Raw genomic sequence first — 26,703 nt, forward strand, 5'->3', positions numbered from 1 at the left:
AGCCTAGCTGAGAATTAGAAACTGGCAGAAGTTATCTAAAGACAGATCCAACTTCCGACAAGCTTTAAACGCGACAATGGGCCTTGTTAGCCTTTGTCAGTCAAGGAAGTCAAGCTCTAGAGAACATGTTCTCTGCTGTTAGGGTAACCTCAATAATTCTTGAGCCCAATAACGGCTTCCACAGTTAGCAGGTTGATCTTCGCATACATCCCTTAATGCGCCGATACAGCGATGATTCCTTACAGGCAAAAAGACTGCTTTTAGGTACCATAGTGCTCTTTATGAACTATAAAAGCATATTTTTTGCTTGTTAGAGGACCTAGGGTCTTAGAGGGCTATGGACCTAGTTGAGGGACCTAGTAAACAATTTGTGTAGTTAGAGCATGTAACTGGACATTTACTATCCGAAAAACAGTTCATTTAGTGTAACTCCTTTGCATCACTCTAGTCTTAGCAAGAGGTCACATGGACGGTAAAAGAACTCATGGAAAGCAGCTGTTGATTGAGACAGAACTGCATTTGGAATTGGAAATTGGCGAGCAGCAGCCAGCGGTAGAGCTGATTTTTAAGTGACATCTGAGGGAGGTCATGGATCACAGTTGATTTGTACAGTCGGAAAAATTGCATCACAATTCATAATTCGCGTCTATTTGTCCCTCATTTCCACTTCCACTCCATCTTCTTACTACTCAAAATCATCTTAAAAAATAACAAATCAATAAATTCTTAAATAATCAGCACAAAAAAGCACAAAAAAATTCCAAGACAATGACAAAAAAATCAAACAATTTATTTACGACTGTCTTTCCATTTATCTCCATCCCATTCCAGTTCCAAAATTTGCATTTTTTCTTCATTTCCTGAATGTCTTTTTTCTTCTATCTCCTCCAAAATCACCTCACACCGTCAACCTTAACATCTGCCTTATTTTAAATTCCACCGCCACTTCATTAATATGCATCAATGCACACTTCCGATACCTTTTTTTCACTTGCTTCTGTATCGAACAATTTTCAATTCCGATTTTGATTCCTTTTCCTTATTTTAAGAGTTTTAATTCACATATTGAATGTCATGGAAGGGCGTCAGTTCTGTTTTTTACCCTTCGCGGATGACTTTCTTCTTCTGTAACTACTCATATTGATTCTGTTCCTGTTAAGATATGAAAATTTATTGTGAGGATTATGTCTTTAAATTTGAAAAAATATATATTGAGGATTATAGCTCATTATTAAATACCTTTGCAGCTAGAGAGTGCGTACCTTTTTGGAAATGGAAGTAAAATTCAAATGATGATTGGTATTTCTGGCGGTGGAATGGCATCAGAGGTCTAAATGGTAGAGCAGTGGCTTTATGTGTCTAGGGTTCATTCCCAGGTCACGTGTAATTTTTGAAGCTTTTTTCCATTTCACCGTTCTAGTTATGAAGCTCAGTTCTTGTGTTCGGTACAGTTTTGAGGTCTTTGGCACATAATGTGTCTCTACTGATAGGATATATAAGGAAATGCTCGTATTTGAATGATTTTCTTTAGTAATTTTGCACACTCGAATTGTAACTAGATACATTACAGGGTACATCAGTCATTACAGCCATTCAAATACGACAGAGCTTGTAAGTGGTTTCCATATTACATCCCAAGGGTTCATGGCATTCAAATGATTAAAAAGTCAGCCCTAGGCCATCATGATTCTGGCTTCAGACCCAATTCGATGAAATTCAGCTCCATTCTAGAATTAACTTATTTGGGACCGGATTAATGATCGACCAACTGATTTATTCTATTCAAAACTGGTAATAAAGTCAAAATGAGTACAAATGAGAGTAAAAATAAAAATATCAGTAAGCATCGTATTTTTTAATCAAATTTATTTTCGTAAAAAGAGTTTAAAAGTCAATCAGCTCAGCTTCTCAGTCATTTCCTCTCATTTATTCTCATTAATCGACTTATTCTGCGTATTTTTAATTAAAATTCAACTTAATTAAACTAAATGAATTTATATTCCATCACAATAATTGCCCTATTGGCCATATGTTCCCTAAAATGTGACAACCTAGACCAGGATCCCGACAACTTAACAATAACCGCCAAAATCCACATTTTTCTACTCAAATTGATGGGCAAGTACGAACTATTTCCTGAAAAAATTCCAACAACAACAACCACAACGACCACAACATCCACAACAACTACAACAACAACAAGAAAACCAAGAAGAACTAAAACAACAACAACAGTCAGCACAACAACAGATCTTCCATATGTCATAGCTGAAAATAGACTCCGATTCAATGGACGTAGTTTAGTCAATGAACGTGTTCAAGTTACCGAATGGTCCAATAGATACTACCTATCGATGATCAAGGAAGGACGAATTACTCATTTACCGCCTGGCCTATACAAGCTGTACACGACAACAAAGAGGACAATAACAACACCAAGAATATTGACTGATAGTGACTATTATAGTGATAGTGATGAGAATTGAATGATGTAGTCGATCCAAAATCCAGTTCAAGGTCGGACCGTCATGTCTGACTTAGTGCCGGTGTCATGTCAGACTTGGTGTCGGTGTCATGTCTGACTTGGTGTCGGACCGTCATGTCGGACTTGGTGTCGGTGTCATGTCGGACTTGGTGTCGATGTCAAGTCGGACTTGGTGTCGGTGTCATGTCGGACTTGGTGTCGGTGTCATGTCGGACTTGGTGTCGGTGTCATGTCGGACTTGGTGTCGGTCTCATGTCGGACTTGGTGTCGGTGTCATGTCGGACATGGTGTCGGTGTCATGTCGGACTTGGTGTCGGTGTCATGTCGGACTTGGTGTCGGTGTCATGTCGGACTTGGTGTCGGTGTCATGTCGGACTTGGTGTCGGTGTCATGTCGAACTTGGTGTCGGTGTCATGTCGGACTTGGTGTCGGTGTCATGTCGGACTTGGTGTCGGTGTCATGTCGGACTTGGTGTCGGTGTCATGTCGGACTTGGTGTCGGTGTCATGTCGGACTTGGTGTCGGTGTCATGTCAGACTTGGTGTCGGTGTCATGTCGGACTTGGTGTCGGTGTCATGTCGGACTTGGTGTCGGTGTCATGTCGGACTTGGTGTCGGTGTCATGTCGGACTTGGTGTCGGATTTGAGCCGAAATATGACTTGGAATGATCCAAATGGATTCTGAGTAATTTTTTGGATTTGAACCAAATCCAGCATCAAGTCAGAGTCATCCCAGCTGGATTTTGGATCGATTAATCGACTTTTGCCTTGAAAAAGCCCTAAAAAAATTTAAATAAAAAAAAAATCATCAAAAAAAAGGAACAAAAAAAGAAATCTGCGATGGCCGGGAATTGAACCCGGATCTATTGCTTGGAAGGCAACAATGCTGACCATTACACCACCATCGCATGTTTTTTGGATGAAGATGAGTCGACAAAAGTTCCGTTTTCATCTCCGTTTGTTTGAATGTTCTTCGTTTTTGAGAATGTTCTTGGTTCTGTGCATGCACAAAATTGTGAGAATGTTTGGAACGGATGGAAAATGTTGAGGATGTCTTATCAGTTGAGGTTTATGCTGTAAAATGAGAGAATGAGAATGAGAGAATGAGAGAATGAGCATGTAAACATGAATCATCTGATTTATATTGAGTAACAACAACTGCAAAATTACGTACGTAAAATTTTGATACTTTACGTCCAAAAAGGTAAACAGAATCAAAAAAGTTTCTTAAATTTTTGGTATTTTAGTGTCCAAAATTTGAATAATAGTCAGTGCAACAGCAGATTTGACCCCATTTGAGTGGCTTAAACTGCACAGTTTAAGCATCACAGCAACCATTGCCAAATCAATTCCTAAAAATCAACAAAAACCAACTTAAATCTCAAAATTCATCCCCAGTTATGCTACATCGCATCATCACATCAATATCAGCATCAAAACTATCAACATCCTTCACACCATATCGAAGTCTATCCAAAATGTCATCAAATATCATCGGATTATGTCAAATGCGATCAACAAATGACAAAATCAGGAACCGTGAACTTGTCAAGGAGCTGTTTGATCGCTCGAAAGGCAAAGCCAGCTTCTTATTCTTCCCAGAGTGCTGTGATTATGTTGGAACTAATGCTGAGGAAACGTTAAGCCTTGCCGAGCCACTAACAGGCGAAACTGTTCAATTTTACCAGAAATTATGCAAGGAACACTCAATGTGGGGCAGTTTTGGGGGCATTCATGAGATAATTGATGGACATAAGGATGGAAAGATATCAAATACACATATTTTAATTAATTCCGATGGTGAAGTAGCTGGAACATATAGGAAGTTGCACTTGTTTGATGTTGACACGCCAGACTTTAAGTTTCGGGAATCGAAGGTTGTTGAGGGCGGTAAGGAGATAACGAAGCCTGTTGAGACACCAATTGGGAAGGTTGGACTGCAAATTGTGAGTATTTAAGTTCATAGTCATAGCCATAGTCATAGCTATACCCAATACCCACAATACCCAATACCCAATACCCCAATACCCCAATACCCAATACCCAATACCCAATACCCAATACCCAATACCCAATACCCAATACCCAATACCCAATACCCAATACTCAATACTCAATACTCAATACTCAATACTCAATACCCAATACCCAATACCCAATACCCAATACCCATAACCCATTCCCATACCCATTCCCATACCCATTCCCATACCCATTCCCATACCCATTCCCATACCCATTCCCATACCCATTCCCATACCCATTCCCATACCCATTCCCATACCCATTCCCATTCCCATACCCATTCCCATACCCATTCCCATACCCATTCCCATACCCATTCCCATACCCATTCCCATACCCATTCCCATACCCATTCCCATACCCATTCCCATACCCATTCCCATACCCATTCCCATACCCATTCCCATACCCATTCCCATACCCATTCCCATTCCCATACCCATTCCCATACCCATTCCCATACTCATTCCCATACCCATTCCCATACCGAACTCATATTCATACCTCAGATATTCCACAATAAATGACAATTTCCTATTTTTTAGTGCTACGACATCCGCTTCCCAGAAGGTGCACTGTGGCTCAAGTCACGCGGTGCCAACCTAATCACATTCCCATCAGCCTTTGCACTTGCCACGGGTAAAGCACATTGGGATATATTGAATCGTTGTCGTGCAATTGAGAATCAATGTTATATCGTGTCAGCAGCACAACAAGGCAAGCACAACGACAAGAGAAGCAGCTATGGACAGGCAGTCGTTGTATCGCCATGGGGTGACATCATTGCTAGATGTACCGAGGAACTGGAAGTCCAATTTGTTGACATTGATTTGACAAAAATTGATAAAGTTGAGAGGAACATGCCGTGCAGCAGTCATCGACGTCCTGATGTCTATACCTTAAACTTTAAAGTACAAAATGATTTTGGTGCCGGACGTCAAGTTCCATTTATTTTTGAGAAATATCCAATAGATCCGTCGACAATTTTCTATGAAACTGAACATTGTGTTGCATTCACAAATATCCGTTGTGTTGTGCCTGGACATGTCCTTGTGGCTACAAAACGACAAATTCCAAGAGTTGAGGACATGACCGAGGCTGAAACAAAAGAACTTTTTGATGCTGCCTGTAAAATATCAAAAGTACTTGACGTGTATCATGATGCAAAAAGTACGACAATTACGGTCCAGGACGGCGAGTTTGCTGGACAGACTGTAAAGCATGTACATTGTCATGTGATGCCAAGAAAGCCTGGCGATTTTGAGAATAATGATGAAATTTATGTTAAATTAAATGAGCATGATAAGGAAGACACGACGGAGAGGAGACGCGACTTGAGTGAGATGATTGCTGAGGCTGAAATTTATAGAAAATTATTTAAATAAAAAAAGGCACAATTTTGAGGACAATAAAAACAAGATTATTTTATGTATAGACATGAGTTGCGTATTTGAGGACATTATTTTTGAGTATTCAATATTATTCAACAGGATTAAAGCTTACTGAGTGGATGTATATCGATTTGAGTGGTTGTATGTTTGGTTCTAAGGATGATAAGTCGAGCGAAACTCGGCTGAGTCGAGCCAAGCTCAACAGAGTCGAGCCAAGCTCAACAGAGTCGAGCCAAGCTCCACAGAGTCGAGCCAAGCTCCACAGAGTCGAGCCAAGCTCAGACTGAGTCGAGCCAAGCTCAGACTGAGTCGAGCCAAGCTCAGACTGAGTCGAGCCAAGCTGAGACTGAGTCGAGCCAAGCTGAGACTGAGTCGAGCCAAGCTGAGACTGAGTCGAGCCAAGCTGAGACTGAGTCGAGCCAAGCTGAGACTGAGTCGAGCCAAGATGAGACTGTGTCGAGCCAAGCTGAGACTGAGTCGAGCCAAGCTGAGACTGAGTCGAGCCAAGCTGAGACTGAGTCGAGCCAAGCTGAGACTGAGTCGAGCCAAGCTGAGACTGAGTCGAGCCATGCTGAGACTGAGTCGAGCCAAGCTGAGACTGTGTCGAGCCAAGCTGAGACTGAGTCGAGCCAAACTGAGTCGAGCCGAGCTGAGTCGAGCCGAATTCATCATCCATAGAACCACACATACATCATCCCATCCACTCATCATCCTAGAACCACACATCAGTCACATCCCCTCAATCCCTAAAAATTCAATTTTTAAAACTTCAATCCATTAGCAATAGTTTTGGAAGACATAATAACATCATTAACACCAACCCCATCAAATGCAGCACCACCCAAACTCAATGGCAATTTATTATCACTAACATACTTCCTTATTCTCTCAACTCGCTGATGATGTCCAACGACATATTGTGGAATGCATTGTCGATTCAAATGAACCTCAAAGATGTCTGGCTTCTCATTAATACCCAACATTTTTGAGATTCCATCCAGTGCTGCTTCGAGTAGCTTCTCATTTGACGAATCCTTGCCGTAGTGCTTATCAAACCATCGTCCACCACTCATGACTGTCAAGACTGTACTGTGATTGCAGTCAACGATGCAGCTATCGAATATGACACCAAGGATCGGCATGTTCTCAGATGGTGCTATAAGGACACCAAAGCCTTTATCTTTGAGGAGATTCTCCTTCTTATACAGCAGGTTAATCACAGCAACATCAACGTATGGAATTGCCCGTAACTCATCAGCCAGTATTGGATGTTGATGCTCGACCAGCTTAGCAAGTGTAAAACTTGGCAGTGTCGATACAACATGCTGTGCTGGCTGATTAGTTCCATTAATTGTGACTTGTGCTTCATCATCCTTAAATGTTATTTGATCACATGCTGCATTCAAGTTCATGTCAAAATTTTGATTATTTGATAATTTTTCAATAATTCTCTTTGGAATGATTTCGATGCCATCCTGCATCCTGTACATCGACCAACCCTCAATCTTGGCCCGATTCATAAAGTCTGTCTTTTCAATTGGAACTTCCGACTTTTTGTCATGTCTGCCTTTAATGGCACCTCTTATAATTCCACCATATTTTTGTTCCTTTTCAAATATTTCTTTAAATAAAAATTTAACGGAAATTTCTTTGGCATCGCCAGCACAAATGCCACAAATGACTGGACTAATTGCATAATCGGCAACTTCCTGTCCAAAACGTCTTGCTACAAAGTCATAAATTGACTCGTCGTCAAGTGGACTTTTTGACTTGCCCGTAAATAAATCTTTAAGTCCAGCAAACAGCAGTGGCTTTGTGAACGGCGGTATTGTCTTGATAAGTCCAGCTGGTCCATTTGGCATCATACAGACTTGATTTTTTGCATATATCATACGATTCTTAGCTGCAACATGACTTCTATGGACTGGAACTACTTTATCGTCAATTTCCAGCTTCTCAATCAGTTCCAATGTCGTTAAGCCAACAGCACCAACTGGTCGTAGTGATCTTGGTCCTGTCTCAAAAACTACACCTGTATTCTTATCAATTGATGACTTGACCCATCCGCCAAATCGTGATGAGGCTTCATAAAGCTTAACGCGTGGTATGTTGTGACGTAATGAGAGGTAGTAAAGGGTTGAGAGACCGGCTATGCCACCGCCAAGAACTGACACTGTCATGATGAGGTAGAAATTATAAAAAAATATTAAATAACAAAAACTGCCACACAAAATAATTTATTTTGTGCTAAAATTGGATGTTTGTTGGTTTAGCATTTGGGAATTTGAATTTAAAATGACAGTTATGGACAAGGAGAATTGAAAAAAATTGTTTAGGGATGGGATTGGTATGTGAAATGATGATAATGAGTTTAGTGCTTTGTAGGGACTATGGTAGGGATTCTTAAGCTATTTTGGGATGTTATATCTTCTCTCAGGATGTCATATTCTACTTCAGGATATACTATAATACCCCCCGGACATCTTATCCTAAACCGGGACATCATACCCTATCCTGGAATATCATATCTTACTCAAGAATGTCATTTTCTACGCTGGAATATCATATCCTATTCCAAAAGGTCATATCCTACTCCGAGATATCGTATCCTACCATAGGATGTCATATTGTAACTTACTATATAGTAGGCAGGCTCCCTGTTCTCTTTGTTCTACTTTTTCATTCTGTTCTGGCTATTTCCCCTTTTCTTTCTGAAACCTTTGTTCCCTCTGTTCCCTTTTTTTTACCCCTGTTCCCCCTGGTTCCGCCTGATTCCCCCTGGTTCCGCCTGTTCCGCCTGTTCCTACTGTTCCCTCTATCCCTTTTGTTGCCCTATTCCACTTTTCCCATTGTTGCCCTGTTCCCTTCTCCTCCTGTTTCCTTTGTTTCCCCTATTCCTCCTTATTCCCTCTATTCCCTCTATTACCCTTTTTTCCCTGCTTCTATGTTCCCCCTGTTCCCATATGTATGACTATAAATCCGATTATATCCCTTTAGGATACCCGATCAACTCTTAATCCACTCAAGAGTACTAAAGTACCTAAGATAGAGTTGAGTAACCTAGAGTAGGGTAGCCTAGGGTGTCTCTGACAGAGAGTGGGTTAGCCTGCCTATCCAGGTAGAGTAGTATAAGGTAAAATATCTCGAATAGGTTAAGAAACCGGTTCCAAATGAACCTCGACACTTGTTTCAAGGGATTGAGACTTTCAGAAGATATTTGTGCTTTTGGATGGAGACTTGAAGCAGAATAATGACCTAAATCCTTGTGATATTCTTGGTTCCTATGTCATGTCTCTAACTGTTGCTTGTTTTTGAATCATATCTACGAATTCAACCTTAATATCAGCTGCATACCATAACAGAGAGTAACTCACTTCCTTTCTCTCTCATAAAAATTCTCATTTTTTTTCTACTCAATTTTTTATTAGAGTAAAAAAAGTGAAAGCAAATTCCGAAATTTGAGAGAATCACAAAAATAAAAAAAGTAAATAAGAAGCATAAACATTACAAAACAATCGAGTTTCTTTACGACAATCTAAAGTTCAAGTTGGACATTTTTTTTCTACATTCAATTTTAGTTCCTTCAAGTCATTCAAATCGCATTGAATTCAAAAAAACTACAGCATAAGTAAGTTGTAGCTGGTTTAACAAGATTGTTGTTGTTGTTTTTTGTGGCATATATCCACGTCTACAATTTTTTACTCTCGTACTCTAGATGATTGGTGCCTTCCGAAAATCAAATCAAATTCTTAAAATGTCCAGTAAAGTTGTGTCCAGCAGTAATTTTACATCAAGTACAAATCCACAAGGACTGCCGCATCTTCCCGTACCAAAATTAAATGACACTTTAAAGACATTCCTCGATACGGTTGAGCCACACTTGCCAGCATCAAATTTTGAAAATACAAAAAATTTGGTACGTGAATTTGGTAAGGCTGGCGGTATTGGTGAGAAGCTCCAGAAGCTACTCGAAAAGAGAGCTCAAGAGAAGGAAAATTGGCTGTCAGATCCAACATCAAATTGGTGGTTGAATTGTGCTTATTTACAGTATAGAGATCCAGTTGTGGTATGGTCGTCACCAGGTATTGTTATGCCACAGAGGAAGTTTGATACGATGGAGGATAGACTGACGTTTGCGACACGAGTTATTTACTGTGAGTATATTTTGGTACCGTGACTATATATGGAAGTTAGGGACGTATCCAAAGGGGAATCTGGGACGTATCCAAAGGGGAATCTGGGACGTATCCAAAGGGGAATCTGGGACGTATCCAAAGGGGAATCTGGGACGTATCCAAAGGGGAATCTGGGACGTATCCAAAGGGGAATCTGGGACGTATCCAAAGGGGAGTTAGGGACGTATCCAAAGGGGAATCTGGGACGTATCCAAAGGGGAGTTAGGGACGTATCCAAAGGGGATTCTGGGACGTATCCAAAGGGGAATCTGGGATGTATCCAATGAGGAATCTGGGACGTATCCAAAGGGGAATCAGGGACGTATCCAAAGGGGAATCTGGGACGTATCCAAATGGGAGTTAGGGACGTATCCAAAGAGGAATCTGGGACGTATCCAAAGGGGAATCTGGGACGTATCCAAAGGGGAATCTGGGACGTATCCAAAGGGGAATCTGGGACGTATCCAAACAGGAGTTAGGGACATATCCAGGAATGGAAGTCAGAGAAGTATCCAAAGGGATATTAAGGATTCCAATGGAACTAAACCTTCCTCTATAAATTTGTCTTCTTGCTATTATCCTGTCCAGCAACACATCCATCCCTAGCATCACTAACAAGCACCATTCTCTCTATTTTAGCCGCCATGCAGTTCAAAAGTCTCATTGATGCCAAGAAGATAGCCGTCGAAAAAATGGGCAAGAATGAAATGGATATGCAACAATATCACAATGTATTTGGTACATGTCGCATACCCGGCTTACCACAAGACTCTGTACAATTTAATCGTGACTCAACACACATTGCTGTAGCTGTTAATGATGTATTCTTTAAGGTACCCGTCTATAATGTTCATGGTGACATTTTAGGTGAGAATCAGTTAATGGAACAGCTTCAATTTTGTGTTAGCGAGGCAATGAAAGTTAAAAATCCATTAAAAATTGGTGTCTTAACGTCCGACAATCGTGACAATTGGGCAAAAGCTTATCATGAATTAATTAAAAATCCACAAAATATTTCATCACTTGAGGACATCCAAAAGTCATTATTTTTACTATCAATTGACCGTGAAACGCCACAAATTAAGGATGACATTATTACCGGTGAATATCTATTCCTAACTGGTGCTGGATCAAGTCACAATTCAGCTAATCGTTGGTATGACAAAACAATACAATTTATTATTGGTACGCGTGGACTTAATGGCGTTACATATGAGCATTCACCAGCTGAAGGTGGTCCAATTGCTGTACTTACCGATCAAGTCATTAAGTATGTTGATGATCATGAAGCTGGTAAAGCAACGATTGCTATTGGAACTGGAAATTATGAGAAACCAACTATGTTGTCATTCCAATCGTCGCCGGAAGTCGAGCAGGCAATTAAATTATCATCCGATAATATCGATAAGCTTACAGCAGATGTAGACATGAATTACTTACACTTTACCGACTATGGAAAGAATTTTATTAAGACACAAAAATTCTCACCCGATTCATTCATTCAAATGGCAATACAATTTGCATTTTATCGATTACATCATGTACCTGGTGCACATTATGAGAGTGCTGGAACTAGATTATATGTACATGGACGTACGGAATGTATACGATCATGTTCAAAGGAATCAATTGAATTTTCAAAAGCAATGATTGAGTCAAAGGATGATAAAGTTAAGCTACAAAGAATGAAGGATGCAATTGATGTCCATAAAAAGTATGTAAGTCAGGCAGTACAAGGATATGGTATTGATCGACATTTATTAGGTCTGAAATTAATTGCACGAGAAAATGGAATTGATATACCGGAATTATATAGTGATGATGGATATGTAAAGGCATCAACATATAGATTAAGTACAAGTCAAGTACCAAGTGTCTATAATGCATTTATGTGTTATGGACCATTAACATATGATGGATATGGGTATGTTGATGACATTTTATTAAATTTAATGAAATTTATGCCTATTTTTGACTTTTTAGCTGCTGCTATTCACCAAGAAATAATGACATGTGGTTCGGATTATCAAGCATGAGAAGTAACAATGAAACCAGCACAAAATTATTCAAAAAAAGTTTAGATGAATCACTTAAACTCATGAAACAAGTATTGATGAATGTTGGCGAACAGCCAATTAAGAGTAAATTATAAAGGAATTGATGTACATCCATGAATAGGACATGTTGGTTGATTGATCCAAAATCCGGTATCAGATCAAGTCAGAGTCACTCTGGTTAAATCGAGTCCGGCATCAAGTCAGAGTCACTCTGGTTAAATCGAGTCCGGCATCAAGTCAGAGTCACTCTGGTTAAATCGAGTCCGGCATCAAGTCAGAGTCACTCTGGTTAAATCGAGTCCGGCATCAAGTCAGAGTCACTCTGGTTAAATCGAGTCCGGCATCAAGTCAGAGTCACTCTGGTTAAATCGAGTCCGGCATCAAGTCAGAGTCACTCTGGTTAAATCGAGTCCGGCATCAAGTCAGAGTCACTCTGGTTAAATCGAGTCCGGCATCAAGTCAGAGTCACTCTGATTAAATCGAGTCCGGCATCAAGTCAGAGTCACATCCGGATTTATGATCAATTAATCAATTTGTGCTGTTCGAGTTGGATATTTACGGACAGAATTTACAAATTTTATTCAAAAAATTGTTAAAAAATTATGTTAAAAATTAATAATTTGTTGTACTTGAGCAACTTACAGCCATAAAATGGATTGCTTTGGTTATTTTTGCATTTAAAAATTCTTAATTAAATCTTTATTGGATTTATAATGTTTTGGTGATATGGGAGAATAAATTACGATTAAATTAAAATGACAAATAAAAATTGAGGTTTTTAATATCTTCATAGTATAGCTAGTCTTCGGTCTTCGGGACTTGTCTTCGGTATTTGGTCTTCGGCTCTTCGGGTCTTCGGTTCTTCGGGTCTTCGGTCTTCGGGTCTTCGGTCTTCGGTCTTCGGGACTTGTCTTCGGGTCTTCGGATTATCAGTCTTCGGGTCTTCGGTTCTTCGGTTCTTCGGGTCTTTGATCTTAGGGTCTTCGGGTCTTCGGGTCTTCGGGTCTTCGGGTCTTCGGGTCTTCGGGTCTTCGGACTTCTGTCTTCGGTCTTCGGGACTTGCCTTCGGGTCTTTGATCTTCGGGTCTTCGGGTCTTCGGGTCTTCGGGTCTTCGGTTCTTCGGTTCTTTGGACTTCGGTTCTTCGGTGTCTTCTGTCTTCGGTTCTTCGGTCTTCGGTTCTTCGGTCTTCGGTTCTTCGGTCTTCGTGTCTTCGGATCTTCGGATCTTCGTATATTCGGATCTTTGGATCTTCGGGTCTTCGGTCTTCGGGTCTTCGGTTCTTCTGGCCTTCGGGTCTTCGGGTCTTCGGATCTTCGGTCTTTGGTCTACGGATCTCGGTCTCTCTTCAATTCCTATAATTCTAATTATTTTTATCAAAAAGCCACAATGAAACATGAAACATCAGTCACTGACTCATTAAATGAATTCTGTCAAGCTCAGATTTTATGAAAAAATTGAATCACTTTAAAGTCATCAGTTGAACAATTAACATAAATTAAAATCTAAAAAAGTGAAAAAATTGTCAAAAAATAGTGAAATTGTGCCTTAAAAAGTGAATAAATTCAGCATAATCACAAAATGGCCATAAAGGAAATTTTCATGTAAGTTTTTTTTGAATCTTTTAAGAATTAAGGAAGTGATGAGTAATTTAGGGATGGGCTGGATGTGCGCACTTAAATGCATGTCTTTACTAGTCAAATTAAGGATTTCCTACCCAATAGTCAGACTAATGATCATCCAAAACTGCCGGTCTGGAGCATAAGGCACAGAAATGCAGGCTAGCCGGTTTATGGCTCAGAATCTTAAGTCAGACACATTCGGATAAATTGTGTAGTCAATTTTGATAGTCCGAAGTGTATCCAGGTGTCTAGGTATAGGTGGTATATCCAGGTATAGGTGAATTTTTGGGGTCAACTGTCTTTTTTTGGGACAAAATTCTTCAATCCTTTGATTCCCTGCATTTCCCCCTCCCTTCCTGCTCCGTTTGACCCTCATTTGCACTCTAAATATCATCCTCCGTCCGAAACCACTTCTGGCTATATCCCTAATAATGTATAACTCTTTACTAAAGCTAGTCATCATAGTTTGACTGGATTTGGTTCAATTGCCAACTGAGCATTTGTTCATTGGTTTATGACCCAGACTGGCTGGCTGGTTGGTTGGCTAGAATGACTATTAGAGGACAATCAGTCATAGTCATGTATTGAGTCACATTTAAGTATAATAAGTCACAATGATTCTCAATGATTCATTCATCTAAAATAATGAAATTACAGCTTTGTTGCTGTTTTGACTGTGCTGTGTGGATTTGGTGATTCAGTTGATATGGAGTGCCGTTATGGGACTGATTACTATACTGCTGTTGGTTCTGTTTATCAATGCATTCCCCAAAATACTTTCAACATAAGATCAAAAGATTCAGCTGTGATTGATTCCGTGAATGGTTCTCATCAAATTGGCAAGGGCAACGCAGATATTACTGGTTTTAGATCAGCCGATTCCTCTCGTATCATTGAATATTTCCCGCGTAATTTAGAAAATCACTTCATTAATCTCAGAATGATTTACATTAACTATGGTCGTTTGAAGGAAATTCAGCAGAGCGATTTGATGCCTTTTTCAAAGTTGGTTCATCTTGACTTGGATGAAAATGACATTGAATTTCTTGAGGATGGTCTTTTTGCTTACAATTTGGAGTTGGAACTTATTCGTTTTGAGGCTAATAAATTAATTCATATTGGAACTGACGTTTTTGAGAGTTTAAATAAATTGACTTTGTTAAATCTTTTAAGTAACGAATGCATTGACATGCGAGCTGACAACAACAAAAAAGCAGTAAAAGAAGTCATCGGACAAGCAAAACTTAAATGTTCTGGCTATTTTGGCATCGATAAGGAATTGCAAAAACTGGAAAGTTCACTGCTTAATGTCAATTCTGATTCATTTCCAATTTTCGACCAAAAACTCCAAAACCTTCAAAGTCGATTCCAACATTTAAATATATCGAATTCAACGTCTATTAAGGAACGATTCCAGTCAATTTCGAGTAAAGCAACTAGCATCAAAATGGCATTCATGGACACCAGCATGTCCTCAATTAATGCCAATATATCAGCCATGAACGCCAAAGTCACAGCACTTGACACCAGCATGTCCACCATTAATTCCACTGTATCAGCCATGAACGCCAAAGTCACAGCACTTGACACCAGCATGTCCACCATTAATTCCACTGTATCAGCCATGAACGCCAAAGTCACAGCACTTGACACCAGCATGTCCTCAATTAATTCCACTGTATCAGCCATGAACGCCAAAGTCACAGCACTTGACACCAGCATGTCCACCATTAATTCCACTGTATCAGCCATGAACGCCAAAGTCACAGCACTTGACACCAGCATGTCCACCATTAATTCCACTGTATCAGCCATGAACGCCAAAGTCACAGCACTTGACACCAGCATGTCCTCAATTAATGCCACTGTATCAGCCATGGACCAAAGAATCGCCAACTTAACATCAATTCTACAAGACTTCATTCAATCCAGCATCAGATCATCAAATCAATTCCGATTCGAGTTAAAGGATGGACAGCAAATCACCAACTATAAAATTGATAAAAATGAATTAATTCAAGACTACTCAATACCAATGTTAATTGGCTGTTGTGTTCTGTTGGTTGCAATCGTACTTGTCATCATTTATAAGAAGATCCAGGCTAGACCTGATGACCACGACAACTGATTGACATGATTTAAGTGAGTCAATTTTTAGGGGGATGTGGGGGTCAAATGGGGTCAAAATTTAATTTTTAATTTATTATTTCAGAATTAGACAACAAGATGGATGAGGCATGACTGCCTTCAACGTGACTTCATCCTTACTAATTTATGTGCATTTTGCTTCTTTTTTTAACGTATTTTTTTAAATTCAAATTATTGCATCAATTTGCTTATTTTGCTTCCTATATACTCACATAGCTTCATACCATTACGTACGTATTATCAAAAAAATAAACATAAACAATATCATAATCATGAATGTACCGCAAGGAATAATCCAGCAACAATCACCACAACAGAATATACCATCACAAATGCAGCCAATGGTTCCACCACAAATGGTAAAAAATAACAAAAAATAACGATTTTTTTAAATTTAAAAAAATAAAATTTAATTTTAGGCAAATTTAATGCCATCAGCGAATCCCGATAATATAACAAAAGTAAAATCACTTGTTGGTCCATTAAAGGAATCACTTAAAAATATATTTCAATCAGCTGCACAGTTACTTAATCAGGATACAAGTGGTAATGTTAAACAGACGGAATCAAATGCTAGATTTGATAAATATCTTGAAGAATTTTATTCAATTTGTGATCAAATTGAGTTACATTTAATAACAGCTAAGAAATGTACAGAACAGGCTTATGCATCACAAGTTTATTTACCAGTTCCAGTTGTACCAACAAGAAGTGAAAATATGGCACAAGAGAATGCATTAACTTATATGCAATATTTGGATCTTGTTAAGACACAAATTACATATGCTAAGGAGATTCATGATACATTGCTCATGGCTGCACAAAATATTTAGACGACTGACTTGACTGACTAGACTGAGAACTGACTAGACTGACGACTGACTAGACTGACGACTGACTAGACTGACGACTGACTAGACTGACGACTGACTAGACTGACGACTGACTAGACTGACGACTGACTAGACTGACGACTGACTAGACTGACGACTGACTAGACTGACGACTGACTAGACTGACGACTGACTAGACTGACGACTGACTAGACTGAGGACTGACTAGACTGAGGACTGACTAGACTGACTCGACTGACTAGACTGACGACTGACTAGACTGACCCGACTGACTAGACTGACCCGACTGACTAGACTGACTCGACTGACTAGACTGACGACTGACTAGACTGACGACTGACTAGACTGACGACTGACTGGACTGACGACTGACTAGACTGAGTAGACTGACTCGACTGAGGACTGACTAGTCTGACAACTGACTCGACTGACTAGACTGACGACTGACTAGACTGAGAACTGACTAGACTGACGACTGACTAGACTGACGACTGACTAGACTGAGGACTGACTAGACTGACGACTGACTAGACTGAGGACTGACTAGACTGAGGACTGACTAGACTGACGACTGACTAGACTGACGACTGACTAGACTGAGGACTGACTAGACTGACGACTGACTAGACTGACTAGACTGAGGACTGACTAGACTAACGACTGACTAGACTGAGGACTGACTAGACTGAGGACTGACTAGACTGACGACTGACTAGACTGACGACTGACTAGACTGGCTAGACTGACAACTGACTAGACTGAGGACTGACTAGACTGACGACTGACTAGACTGACGACTGACTAGACTGACGACTGACTAGACTGACGACTGACTAGATTGAGTTGACTCCGGTGACTGCATTCATGATATTTATAATCTCAAAATATATTCAATAAATTATAATAAAATTTTCAATATTTAAAATCATGTTTTACTTATGGACATAAGCTGTTGATAGCACTGGCATCGGTAATCGGCAACCGGAAGGTCAGATGACATGCCGGAAAGCAAATGCTGTAAAAATGACCGAAAATCTGTTCCCAGGCTAGCTTATCTCTTGAATGAGGCTGGATATCATCAAATCTGACCTGAGGTCAGCATCATGCTGGATTGGAACTGGATTTTTAGGCATTTTTATGGCACCTAACTGCTGAGTACGTGCCAACTGCATGCGACATCTGTGGGATGTCATAGATCACAATAATTTAATCTGTACGACCAGTGACATAAGTAACCAACTAGGTATGAATAGCAATTGATCTGCCCGAGCCTGCCTGAAGTAAGTAAGATATTGTCAGACAGACATAATTGAGCATTTTTGAATAGTTTCAGAAATTCATGTTTTTTGTTTACTTTTTCAAAATATTCAAAAATTATCTTTAAGAATTATAAATTTTGTGAGAATAATTAACTCATTAGACAGCATACAGCAACAACAAGGACATAAACACTAAGCAGTGCCAAAATTTTGATGACATTTAGTGAAAAATAATGAAAATCTTTTAATTTTTAGGATTTAAATTGAATTTAAAGCAATTTTAACATATCAATGAAGTAATTCCAATTCTATTAAGGATCATATGCTGATATCCAGCACTGCTGATAGCTAATATTGAAATACTAAAGTGAATCTAGTCAATTTTCATCATAATTTTTAAGAAAATTCATCAAAAAATACCAAAAAATTTTTTAAATTCTCATCAATTTTGCCTATAAGAGGACCTACAACAGACCCTAACAGACATCCAATACCAAATAATGGCACTAAATAGCAAACGAATGCAGACATTTTTTAATGAATTTCTCATCACAACATCGACATTTTTAAATAAATTTATGACTGACTGCGAAACAAAATTCTTTGAATTTGAAAGGAAATTGAATCGAATTGAGAGTAATTTGGTGATTATTGAGGCTAAGGTAGGTACAATTGAGTGTATTAAGGATGTAGTTACATGTTAACTTGAGTAGCTCAAGTCGGGGAATCGATTATAATGTCCGGCAGCTGTCTGGCGTGAGTTTAGTCAGATTTAGTCAGAATCCTGGCTTTAAATCGACTCTAGCATCAAGTCAGGGTCTCGTTTGGCTGGATCCAGGCTTAATTCGAGTCCGACACGTTGTCAGAGTCATGCCTGCCTATTGCCGGACTTCTGATCGATTACCCGATTTGTGCTATTCGAGTAGATTGACTTGAGTTGATCCAAGTCCATCCAATAGTCAACTAGACCTTAAATTCTGTTTAAATTCATAAAATAATCCAAAATTCCTTCCAGCTTTCATCAGTTCCATTAGAATCTGACAATCAGCCATCAACTCCAGCACCTGCTCCTCAACCAGAAGCTCTCCCAATGCCATCTGACCAACCATCATCAACACCTGATGAATCCACAACACAGACTGACTCACAACAGCCAATAGAAGCACCAAGCAATGTGACAGTGCCTCAACAGCCTGAAAACACCAACATGATTAAAATATCTGAATCATTTTTATATAAAAAATATTTTAAGATGCTAAAATTTGGTGTTCCTGAGGCTGGTGTGAGGAATAAGATGAACGCCGAGGGACTTGATGGCAATTTAATTTCGGATCCAAATTTAATGATTGAAAAATGTCCTGAAGATGATGAGATTGTTGATGAATAAAATGGAATTTAAGAGAATTTTGAATTTTTTTGAGAGATTTCAGTTGGGGATAGTTTATAAATTAGGTAAGGATTAGGGAGGGGAAGAGGTGTATTCAGGATGGATCATTTTGCTGCATTTTTTCGAATTTTTCAAACAAAATTTAAATTTTGTGACATATCCGAAGGTTCTACTCCATTAATTGCGGACCATTAGCTTTTTTACAGTGGTGGGCAACCTGTGGACCACTAAAAATTATTGGAAATGTCTTGAATCCAGAGTTGGCAGGACTTTGGAGTTCGGACTCTCTACATTTAAGTCGTTAAGGACCACAAAACGCCTTAATGCAGCTTAATTGAGATCCATGAATGATCTAAAGGATTCTATGTCAATTTACATGATTTCCTGCAATTTATACAGTCAAACTTGACAGCCATCCTTAATTAAGCTTGTCATGCAGCTTCTAAATCAAATATTTAACATCTTAATCCCCCAAAAATGTCTTCATTAATGAACTTTATTGCCGTGATTAATTTGCATTCTTTCTTTTTTAAGCATTCCAGTCTTTTGTTCCTTTGTTCTACCTGTAAAGTGCTTAACAGTATTGGAATGGATTTTGGGAAATTTTGAGAAATTTTTCAATTTTTTTGGTATGAAAAAATTGAAATTTTAATTAAAATTTAATCAATTTTGTCACTAAATTCACAATTTTCATTGATAATTCCATCAAGTCCCACATCGTCCCATCCTGCATCAACTCCAAAACCAGCATTATTCACACATACATCCACAACTTCCCCTTTTTTAAGCTATGACAAATAACATCATCTAAACATCACAACCTTAACAGCATGTTGTGGCTTCTTATGTCTCACCAATACACTGATATCCATTAAATTACACACACACATGTGCATGCTCACTAACACATACAAATGACACAAAAAAAGAGGTAAAAACGCAATTGTAGACTCTGGAGAATTTTTTATATTTTTGAGATCAGTTTAGTTCGTTTCGTTGTGTTGTTGTGTCGCATTTGGCATCGCATCGCTGTTCCTTTAATTCGAGAGACTTTATTAATTTAAATTTCTTATTATCTTCAATTATTTTGACCTTATAAACGAGAAGAAGTGACAAAGTGACGAGATTTTTTTTTATAGTGAATCGAGTGTGACAAAATGTTTGACGTTTTTGGATCAGTTAAAGGTCTACTTAAGTTAGATCATGTATGCATCGATAATAATATATTTCGTTTGCATTATAAAGCAACGGTTATTGTATTAATTGCATTCTCGTTGCTTGTTACAAGTCGTCAATATATTGGTGATCCAATTGATTGTATTGTTGATGAAATTCCACTTAATGTTATGGATACATATTGTTGGATTTATTCAACATTTACAATACCAAATCGACTTACGGGTACGGTTGGTAAAGATATTGTACAGCCTGGCGTCGGTTCACATACGGATGGTGAAGATGAGGTTAAATATCATAAATATTATCAATGGGTTTGCTTCGTATTGTTCTTTCGTAAGTTTTTTTATGGCTTTTTTTATGTTTTAATTCCCTAGTCTTAATGGGTACCTTGGGGTTTGAGGTCTTAAAAATTAAATTTTGAGGATCTATCTGAACAGACACAAAATTGAGCATTTTCAAGTTATATTGATTGATTTAAGTGAGGATGCTCACTGTCTGTTTGGGATATGGACCCCAATGACCCATTTAGACATCCCAAAAACCAACAATTTCTATGCAAAACTCTACAAAATTGATGAATTCTGAATCAGGTCAGATTCAATGAAATCCGGTCACAAATTACAGTTTAGTCAACCTTGGACCAGCTTTTCCGCAATTTCTACTTCGTGTGCTTTCCTGGTACCTCTTAAATTCCAAAAAATTCCAAAAAATCCCAAAAAAATCAGCAATTTCTACCCAAAAACCTGATCAAAATGATCACAAGCTTGATTTAGAAGATTAATTGACTTACATGACCAGAGTAGTTGCCAGAAAATTGTACTTGGAGTGCCCGACCGTTATTTTCTAATCCATGGAAAGGAAACCTGTGTCCACATTGACAATGTCCCCCCCCCTCTTTGGTTATGCCCCTTTATTTACTTACTTACTTACTTACTTTGCTGGCTGTGATCCATGACCTCCCTCAGATGTCGCCTTTAACTGGTTATATCGTCGGCTACCGCCTGAAAATTGCCAATATTAATTTTAATGCTGTCTCTATCGACAGATTCCCTTGTATTTGACTTAATAAGATAGTGTTGTTCAATCTTAGTTTTGCGGCACTATTTTGGAAAATGCCATGAATCTCATGCAGTGTCGGGACTTATCACAAAGATGTCCAATGACTCAAGAAAGCTTGTACAACACTGCATCCAGAAACCCCTTCAAATCCCCTTCAAATTCCCTCCCAAATCCCATCCACTTCCTCCCCAATTCCCCCCTTCAAAATGGACGTCACTCAAACTTCCCATAACAACCATAACTTTATTTGTTGTTGTTTTATATCATTTGATACCAAAAAAATTATTTTGAGATTATTTGCGAATAACTTTCAGCTGTCAGTGAGTCATTTCCATAGAAACGGACATTGTTCTCACCACATGTTATGCAAACTAGCTTCTATTGTTTGTGTTTTAATCGTCAAAAATATTTTTTGTTATTGTCGTTGTGAAATTTATTTAATTTCGGAAGCTTATGTTGGGTTGTGCTTAATTGCTGGGAGGTTAATTTAGTGGAAATAAATAATTGTTGTGTAATATTTTGTGTAATTTGTGATGATATGGGATGTAGAAAGGTTGTTGGATGGGGTTGGTGTCAAGTGATGTTGACGAAGAAGGCACAGGATGTTAAAATGGATGAAAATCTATCTCCTGGTTGTCAAGCAGTCGGCTTTAGACCGGATATCATTGAATTATACCAAAAATTCTATGAAATCCGACCACAAATTCCAGTCAGATGCCGGCTCTATCGCCGGCTACCGCTTGTCAATTTTTCGATTCCACACTGACCTGGGGTTGGGTTTTTTGGTGAATTTGTAGATCCATGATCACAACTGTTTGGTATGGCTAGTGAAAAAATAGTGAAAATTTTGTATCGGTTCTAATTTGAAGTTGCTCATAATTCTGAGTGAAGCTTGAAGTAGACTCGGGTTTTGTATGAAAATTTGACTCAAGTCGACTTGACTCCTTCAATTTTGAGCTCTAATTTTGAATTTTAATATTTAAATTTAGTAGAATTTTACAAATCAATCCAAAAATCAGGCATAAAACCGACTTGACTCTAGCATCCATTTGAATCCAAATCCAACACCAAATCAGCGTCATGTGGAACTAATTCCAGATCTTTGTCCGACTTCCCAACTTGTCCTATTCGAGTTACAATCTCACAATTTATTAAAGATGTAAATTGAATAAAATTGAATAAAAAATTGAATATAAATTCTCAGAAAATGTGGCAAACTTGCATGTCGTATTTAAACAGCTGAGTGGAACTAACAAAATAGAATCGAAAAGAAGATTTTTTTTCTGGCATTTCTACATTTTAAAATTAGAATCAAGCATAAAATGTAGAAGAAAATATTAGAATGTTCTGTGCTGTTCATTTCATGTTTAGACGATAAATTGCATCAGTCGCTGCTTACTTTAGTGACTATACACATCAATTGTGATCCACAACCTCCAATTCCACCGGTTAATGCCCAAAAAACAAGCAAATAATAACAAAAAATCATTGCAATTTCCGAATTAAATAAGGTTAAAGGTCAATAATCCCTAACATCCACAAAACATGCTCTCGAGAGCTTAATCACCTTGAATATACTAGATGAGCATCCACGTGAGAGTTTCTCATAGCTTAATCTTCTCTTAAGAGCACTCAATTTGCCTTAGACAGTTTTAAAATTAATTTATTATGTGTGAGCATGTAGTAATTCCAAAATAGGTCAGCATTTGCTTATCTCTCATTGAGAAATTTTGTGATGATAATGCAGTTAAGCTTAATTGACAATAGAGTTGTTATACATTTATTTGAGATTCAATTCAAGCTTAGGAATATAGCTTAAAATGGGATTTGAATTGCTCTTTTGGGGATATTCCTGATATTCTTGCTATTTCTATCCAATCCTACTTAATTCTTCCCAATCCTACCAAATCCTACCTATTCATATCCAATTCCTTCCATTTCCACCACTCCCACCTTTCCTACTCGTCTCTCTTAAGTGATGACATTTGTATAGTAAAATTCTATTAGATTTCATACATAATGCGACCCTAGAGGCTTCCTAAAGTCTCAATTTTGATCATTTCTTGGAAAACGGGTCCGGAATTGAGGTCAAGACCGAGATTAAGACTGATATTCAGGCCAAAACTTCATGAGGGTCTTACAATGGAATTATCCAAAGTCATTAGATAGTATTTTTGTCAAGAGGTCGGAGTAAGGGCTCTAGAAACCGAGATCAGGACTTCCATGAAGCCGGGACAAGTCCCCTAAGTTGGGATTTACCTGGACACTCGGTTTAAGTAACAGTTATTAAAGCCCTGCCTGCCCCTTCTTGTTCAGGCTTCTCTAGACTCTAGTCCCAGCTTGTCCCTGTTTGCCCAAGCCTGCCACGGCTTATATTGGCTTATCTCGGCTTGTTACAGATTGCTCTGGCTTGTCTTGGCTTGTCCTGGCTTGTTTGAGCTTCTTCAAGCTTTTTTAGGCTTGTCCCAACTCCAGGGAAGTCCAATTCTCACTTTCCAAAGCCCCTTACATCTCCCCTTCGCCAAAATACACTCTACCCAATGACTCAATATCATCTTAATTCGTTGGATATCCCGCAATACATTCACATTAGTCACCGGTATTTCTACAATACTTCAATAAAGCAGAGAAAAAACTTCAATTTAATAAAAGAAATCGATGAATATCAAACATACACAAGCTTGACCAAGACATAAATCATCATTTCACAGTTGTGGAGAGTTAAAGTCAAAAGTGAATGGGAATTTCAATCGTGGATGTAAATTGTTCACTGGAATGGCTTTATTGATTCAATAAAGTGAAATTTCGTAGAATTTTGTAGTTTTTAGTGTTTGAATCAAGCAACAAATTCACAGAAATTGGTCAAATTGACATGCTGGGTGTGATTAGTTAAAATTGATATTTTAGGGACAATTCTATCCAATTACTGCATACCTGTTGCACACTGACTTGGTACCTGGATACTGTCAGTCATCTTATAAGTCCTTCTATCGTCACTACAATCCCAGGCTGAGTAACTCCTCGGAAATTCGGCGGTATCCATAAAATACAGCAGTATTCCATATAAATACTCCCAATACCGCCAAGTTCCTCAACCTGGACCCAAATCTTTGCATAGAAATTGACAACATAACCTCAAAAATTCCTCAATTTTATCACCAAAAATGCTAACAAATTCTATCCTTTATTCTAATTTACAGAAGCAATTTGTTTCTACATACCACGTTACTTATGGAAGACATGGGAAGGTGGACGTATCAAGATGCTCGTTATGGATCTCAACTGTCCAGTTGTTAACGATGAGGCTAAAGAGGACCGTAAGAAGATCCTCCTCGATTATTTCGGTGACAATTTAAATCGTCATAATTTTTATGCCTTCCGTTTCTTCATCTGTGAGGCACTGAACTTTGTCAATGTATTTGTACAAATTTATTTCATGGATTACTTCCTTGGCGGTGAATTTTCAACATACGGAAGTGATGTGCTGAGCTTTACAGAGATGGAACCAGAAGAACGTGGTGATCCAATGGCTCGTGTATTCCCAAAAGTCACAAAATGTACATTCCATAAGTACGGTCCATCAGGCAGCGTACAGAAGTTTGACGGTCTTTGTGTCTTGCCACTCAACATTGTCAATGAGAAAATTTTCGTCTTTTTATGGTTCTGGTTTATTGCATTGACCATCCTTAGTGCCATCTCACTTGTATATCGTTTTGCCATCTGCTTATGGCCAAAAGTACGTCTGTACTTGCTCCGTGCACGCAGTCGTCTGTCATCAAACGAAGATGTCGAAAGTATTGCTGATAAATGTCAAATTGGCGATTGGTTCATCATTTATCAACTTGGCAAGAATATTGATCCATTGATTTTTAAGGAAATTATCACCGACTTATCAGCTAAGTTAAATGGAAAGACTTTGGTTTAAGGACATACTTTTTAGTGTGAAAAAATTTTACATTTTTTTTGCGAGAAACTTTTTTTAATTTTAAAAAAACAAAATTTTATGTGCTAAAATAATTATTTTATTTTTGGGGTGGGGTTTGTGCACTTGTTATGTAACGTGGGGGATTGAAATTGAGTTTTTTTGGGGTCTTCTACCCCTTTAGCTCCTCATTTTGTAGTATTGTATGACGCATGTCGCGTATTGAAATCTCAAAACATTTGCCATATCTTTCTGTCCATCCCCTAATCCCCAAACAGCCCCTCTGACCTTCAACCTAATCCTCATTCTATGCTTTTTTGATACCGGGACCGGAACTGAGTAATTCGGAACCGGGATCGGAACCGAGTAATTCGGAACCGGGATCGGAACCGAGTAATTCGGAACCGGGATCGGAACCGAGTAATTCGGAACCGGGATCGGAACCGAGTAATTCGGAACCGGGATCGGAACCGGGACCGGAACCGAGTAATTCGGAACCGGGACCGGAACCTAGTAATTCTGAACAGAGGCCAGAACCGAGTAATTCGGAACCGAGTAATTCGGAATCAGGGCCGAGTAATTCAGAACCGGGATCGGAACCGAGTAATTCGGAACAGGGACCGGAACCGAATAATTCAGAACCGGGACCGGAACCAGGACCGGAACCGAATAATTTGGGTCCGAGTAATTTGGGTCCCGGTTCCGAATGATTTTTGGTCTTTTTTCGGATCTTCCGACCCCTTCATTTCAAGAAACCATACCCCACCCCACCCATCATATCCCCCACCATCCCAACCCCCAATAAGTTACATAACAAGCACACACCACCCCCACACACGTATCCTAACTACTTGATTAGATTATAAAACACAAAAAAAAATTGAAATTATTAATGGGGCCAAAATTAAAAAAAAAAATTGTTCGTATTAATTATATTAAGGTACGACCGAGGGGGCTTAAGACACACAAAACAAAATTAACTGAGATATTAATTAAATGACTTGAATTCGTGTGAAATTTGATGAAAAAATATTGCATTTTCTAATAATTGAGAGATCTGCGCACAAAAAATAATTGTGGGAAATTGATTGAGATTTGTGGAGATTTAAATGAATGGATGTGAATGTGATGGGGGAATTTTTG

The 26,703-nt window shown here is 38.7% G+C and overlaps 7 protein-coding genes and 1 non-coding gene across 9 annotated transcripts; 6 read left to right on the forward strand and 2 right to left on the reverse strand.

Annotated features, from left to right (window-relative positions):
• Positions 1-3,319: 3,319 nt before the first annotated feature.
• TRNAG-UCC (transfer RNA glycine (anticodon UCC)) lies at positions 3,320-3,391 on the reverse strand. The gene has a single exon. It is a non-coding gene; the product is annotated as a tRNA-Gly (tRNA).
• Positions 3,392-3,853: 462 nt separating this feature from the next.
• NitFhit (NFT-1 protein) lies at positions 3,854-5,944 on the forward strand. Its single transcript, XM_070639887.1, has 2 exons — positions 3,854-4,429; positions 5,054-5,944. The coding sequence occupies exons 1-2, from the start codon at positions 3,884-3,886 to the stop codon at positions 5,891-5,893; spliced, it is 1,386 nt and encodes a 461-aa protein (XP_070495988.1). The 5' UTR covers positions 3,854-3,883; the 3' UTR covers positions 5,894-5,944.
• Positions 5,945-6,532: 588 nt separating this feature from the next.
• On the reverse strand, positions 6,533-8,157 carry Ppox (protoporphyrinogen oxidase). The gene is made up of 2 exons (XM_070639876.1): positions 6,611-8,157; positions 6,533-6,572 (listed from the first exon to the last, which is right to left on the reverse strand). The coding sequence occupies exon 1, from the start codon at positions 8,077-8,079 to the stop codon at positions 6,661-6,663; it is 1,419 nt and encodes a 472-aa protein (XP_070495977.1). The 5' UTR covers positions 8,080-8,157; the 3' UTR covers positions 6,533-6,572; positions 6,611-6,660.
• Positions 8,158-9,364: 1,207 nt separating this feature from the next.
• LOC139091219 (carnitine O-acetyltransferase-like) lies at positions 9,365-12,900 on the forward strand. Of its 2 annotated transcripts, XM_070641184.1 has the most exons (5): positions 9,365-9,383; positions 9,478-9,527; positions 9,615-10,053; positions 10,714-11,998; positions 12,058-12,900. In XM_070641184.1, the coding sequence occupies exons 3-5, from the start codon at positions 9,615-9,617 to the stop codon at positions 12,224-12,226; spliced, it is 1,893 nt and encodes a 630-aa protein (XP_070497285.1). In that variant the 5' UTR covers positions 9,365-9,383; positions 9,478-9,527; the 3' UTR covers positions 12,227-12,900. The 2 variants fall into 2 exon arrangements, with proteins under 2 accessions (XP_070497285.1, XP_070497277.1); XM_070641176.1 differs by lacking the exon at positions 9,365-9,383 and having other exon boundaries at positions 9,390-9,527.
• Positions 12,901-15,199: 2,299 nt separating this feature from the next.
• Positions 15,200-15,880, forward strand: LOC139089705 (uncharacterized). The gene has a single exon (XM_070639305.1). It carries the CDS (start codon positions 15,200-15,202, stop codon positions 15,878-15,880), a length of 681 nt encoding a protein of 226 aa, XP_070495406.1.
• A 211-nt stretch (positions 15,881-16,091) lies between these two features.
• On the forward strand, positions 16,092-16,998 carry LOC139091095 (mediator of RNA polymerase II transcription subunit 29-like). The gene is made up of 2 exons (XM_070641041.1): positions 16,092-16,259; positions 16,320-16,998. Exons 1-2 carry the CDS (start codon positions 16,173-16,175, stop codon positions 16,731-16,733), a joined length of 501 nt encoding a protein of 166 aa, XP_070497142.1. The 5' UTR covers positions 16,092-16,172; the 3' UTR covers positions 16,734-16,998.
• A 1,132-nt stretch (positions 16,999-18,130) lies between these two features.
• On the forward strand, positions 18,131-19,417 carry CCDC53 (Coiled-coil domain containing 53). The gene is made up of 2 exons (XM_070641125.1): positions 18,131-18,675; positions 19,029-19,417. Exons 1-2 carry the CDS (start codon positions 18,514-18,516, stop codon positions 19,398-19,400), a joined length of 534 nt encoding a protein of 177 aa, XP_070497226.1. The 5' UTR covers positions 18,131-18,513; the 3' UTR covers positions 19,401-19,417.
• Positions 19,418-20,371: 954 nt separating this feature from the next.
• On the forward strand, positions 20,372-26,057 carry Inx2 (innexin 2). The gene is made up of 2 exons (XM_070641588.1): positions 20,372-20,912; positions 24,839-26,057. The coding sequence occupies exons 1-2, from the start codon at positions 20,558-20,560 to the stop codon at positions 25,561-25,563; spliced, it is 1,080 nt and encodes a 359-aa protein (XP_070497689.1). The 5' UTR covers positions 20,372-20,557; the 3' UTR covers positions 25,564-26,057.
• Positions 26,058-26,703: the final 646 nt, after the last annotated feature.

The sequence above is a fragment of the Chironomus tepperi genome, unplaced genomic scaffold, assembly GCF_022539635.2.
Source record: "Chironomus tepperi strain 1889 unplaced genomic scaffold, CSIRO-AGI_Ctep_v1 contig_13, whole genome shotgun sequence".
Taxonomy (NCBI): domain Eukaryota; kingdom Metazoa; phylum Arthropoda; class Insecta; order Diptera; family Chironomidae; genus Chironomus; species Chironomus tepperi.

Bases quoted from the DNA above. Each gene is read 5' to 3' on its own strand.
- NitFhit (XM_070639887.1), top strand. From the start codon at position 3,884: ATGCTACATCGCATCATCACATCAATATCAGCATCAAAACTATCAACA. The intron at 4,430-5,053 runs GTGAGTATTTAA...CCTATTTTTTAG, and splicing joins GGAAGGTTGGACTGCAAATT to TGCTACGACATCCGCTTCCC.
- Ppox (XM_070639876.1), bottom strand. From the start codon at position 8,079: ATGACAGTGTCAGTTCTTGGCGGTGGCATAGCCGGTCTCTCAACCCTT.
- LOC139091095 (XM_070641041.1), top strand. From the start codon at position 16,173: ATGAATGTACCGCAAGGAATAATCCAGCAACAATCACCACAACAGAAT. The intron at 16,260-16,319 runs GTAAAAAATAAC...ATTTAATTTTAG, and splicing joins CAATGGTTCCACCACAAATG to GCAAATTTAATGCCATCAGC.
- LOC139089705 (XM_070639305.1), top strand. From the start codon at position 15,200: ATGGCATTCATGGACACCAGCATGTCCTCAATTAATGCCAATATATCA.
- LOC139091219 (XM_070641184.1), top strand. From the start codon at position 9,615: ATGATTGGTGCCTTCCGAAAATCAAATCAAATTCTTAAAATGTCCAGT. The intron at 10,054-10,713 runs GTGAGTATATTT...TCTCTATTTTAG, and splicing joins TGCGACACGAGTTATTTACT to CCGCCATGCAGTTCAAAAGT. The intron at 11,999-12,057 runs GTATGTTGATGA...TTGACTTTTTAG, and splicing joins TTAACATATGATGGATATGG to CTGCTGCTATTCACCAAGAA.
- CCDC53 (XM_070641125.1), top strand. From the start codon at position 18,514: ATGGCACTAAATAGCAAACGAATGCAGACATTTTTTAATGAATTTCTC. The intron at 18,676-19,028 runs GTAGGTACAATT...AATTCCTTCCAG, and splicing joins TGGTGATTATTGAGGCTAAG to CTTTCATCAGTTCCATTAGA.
- Inx2 (XM_070641588.1), top strand. From the start codon at position 20,558: ATGTTTGACGTTTTTGGATCAGTTAAAGGTCTACTTAAGTTAGATCAT. The intron at 20,913-24,838 runs GTAAGTTTTTTT...TCTAATTTACAG, and splicing joins TTGCTTCGTATTGTTCTTTC to AAGCAATTTGTTTCTACATA.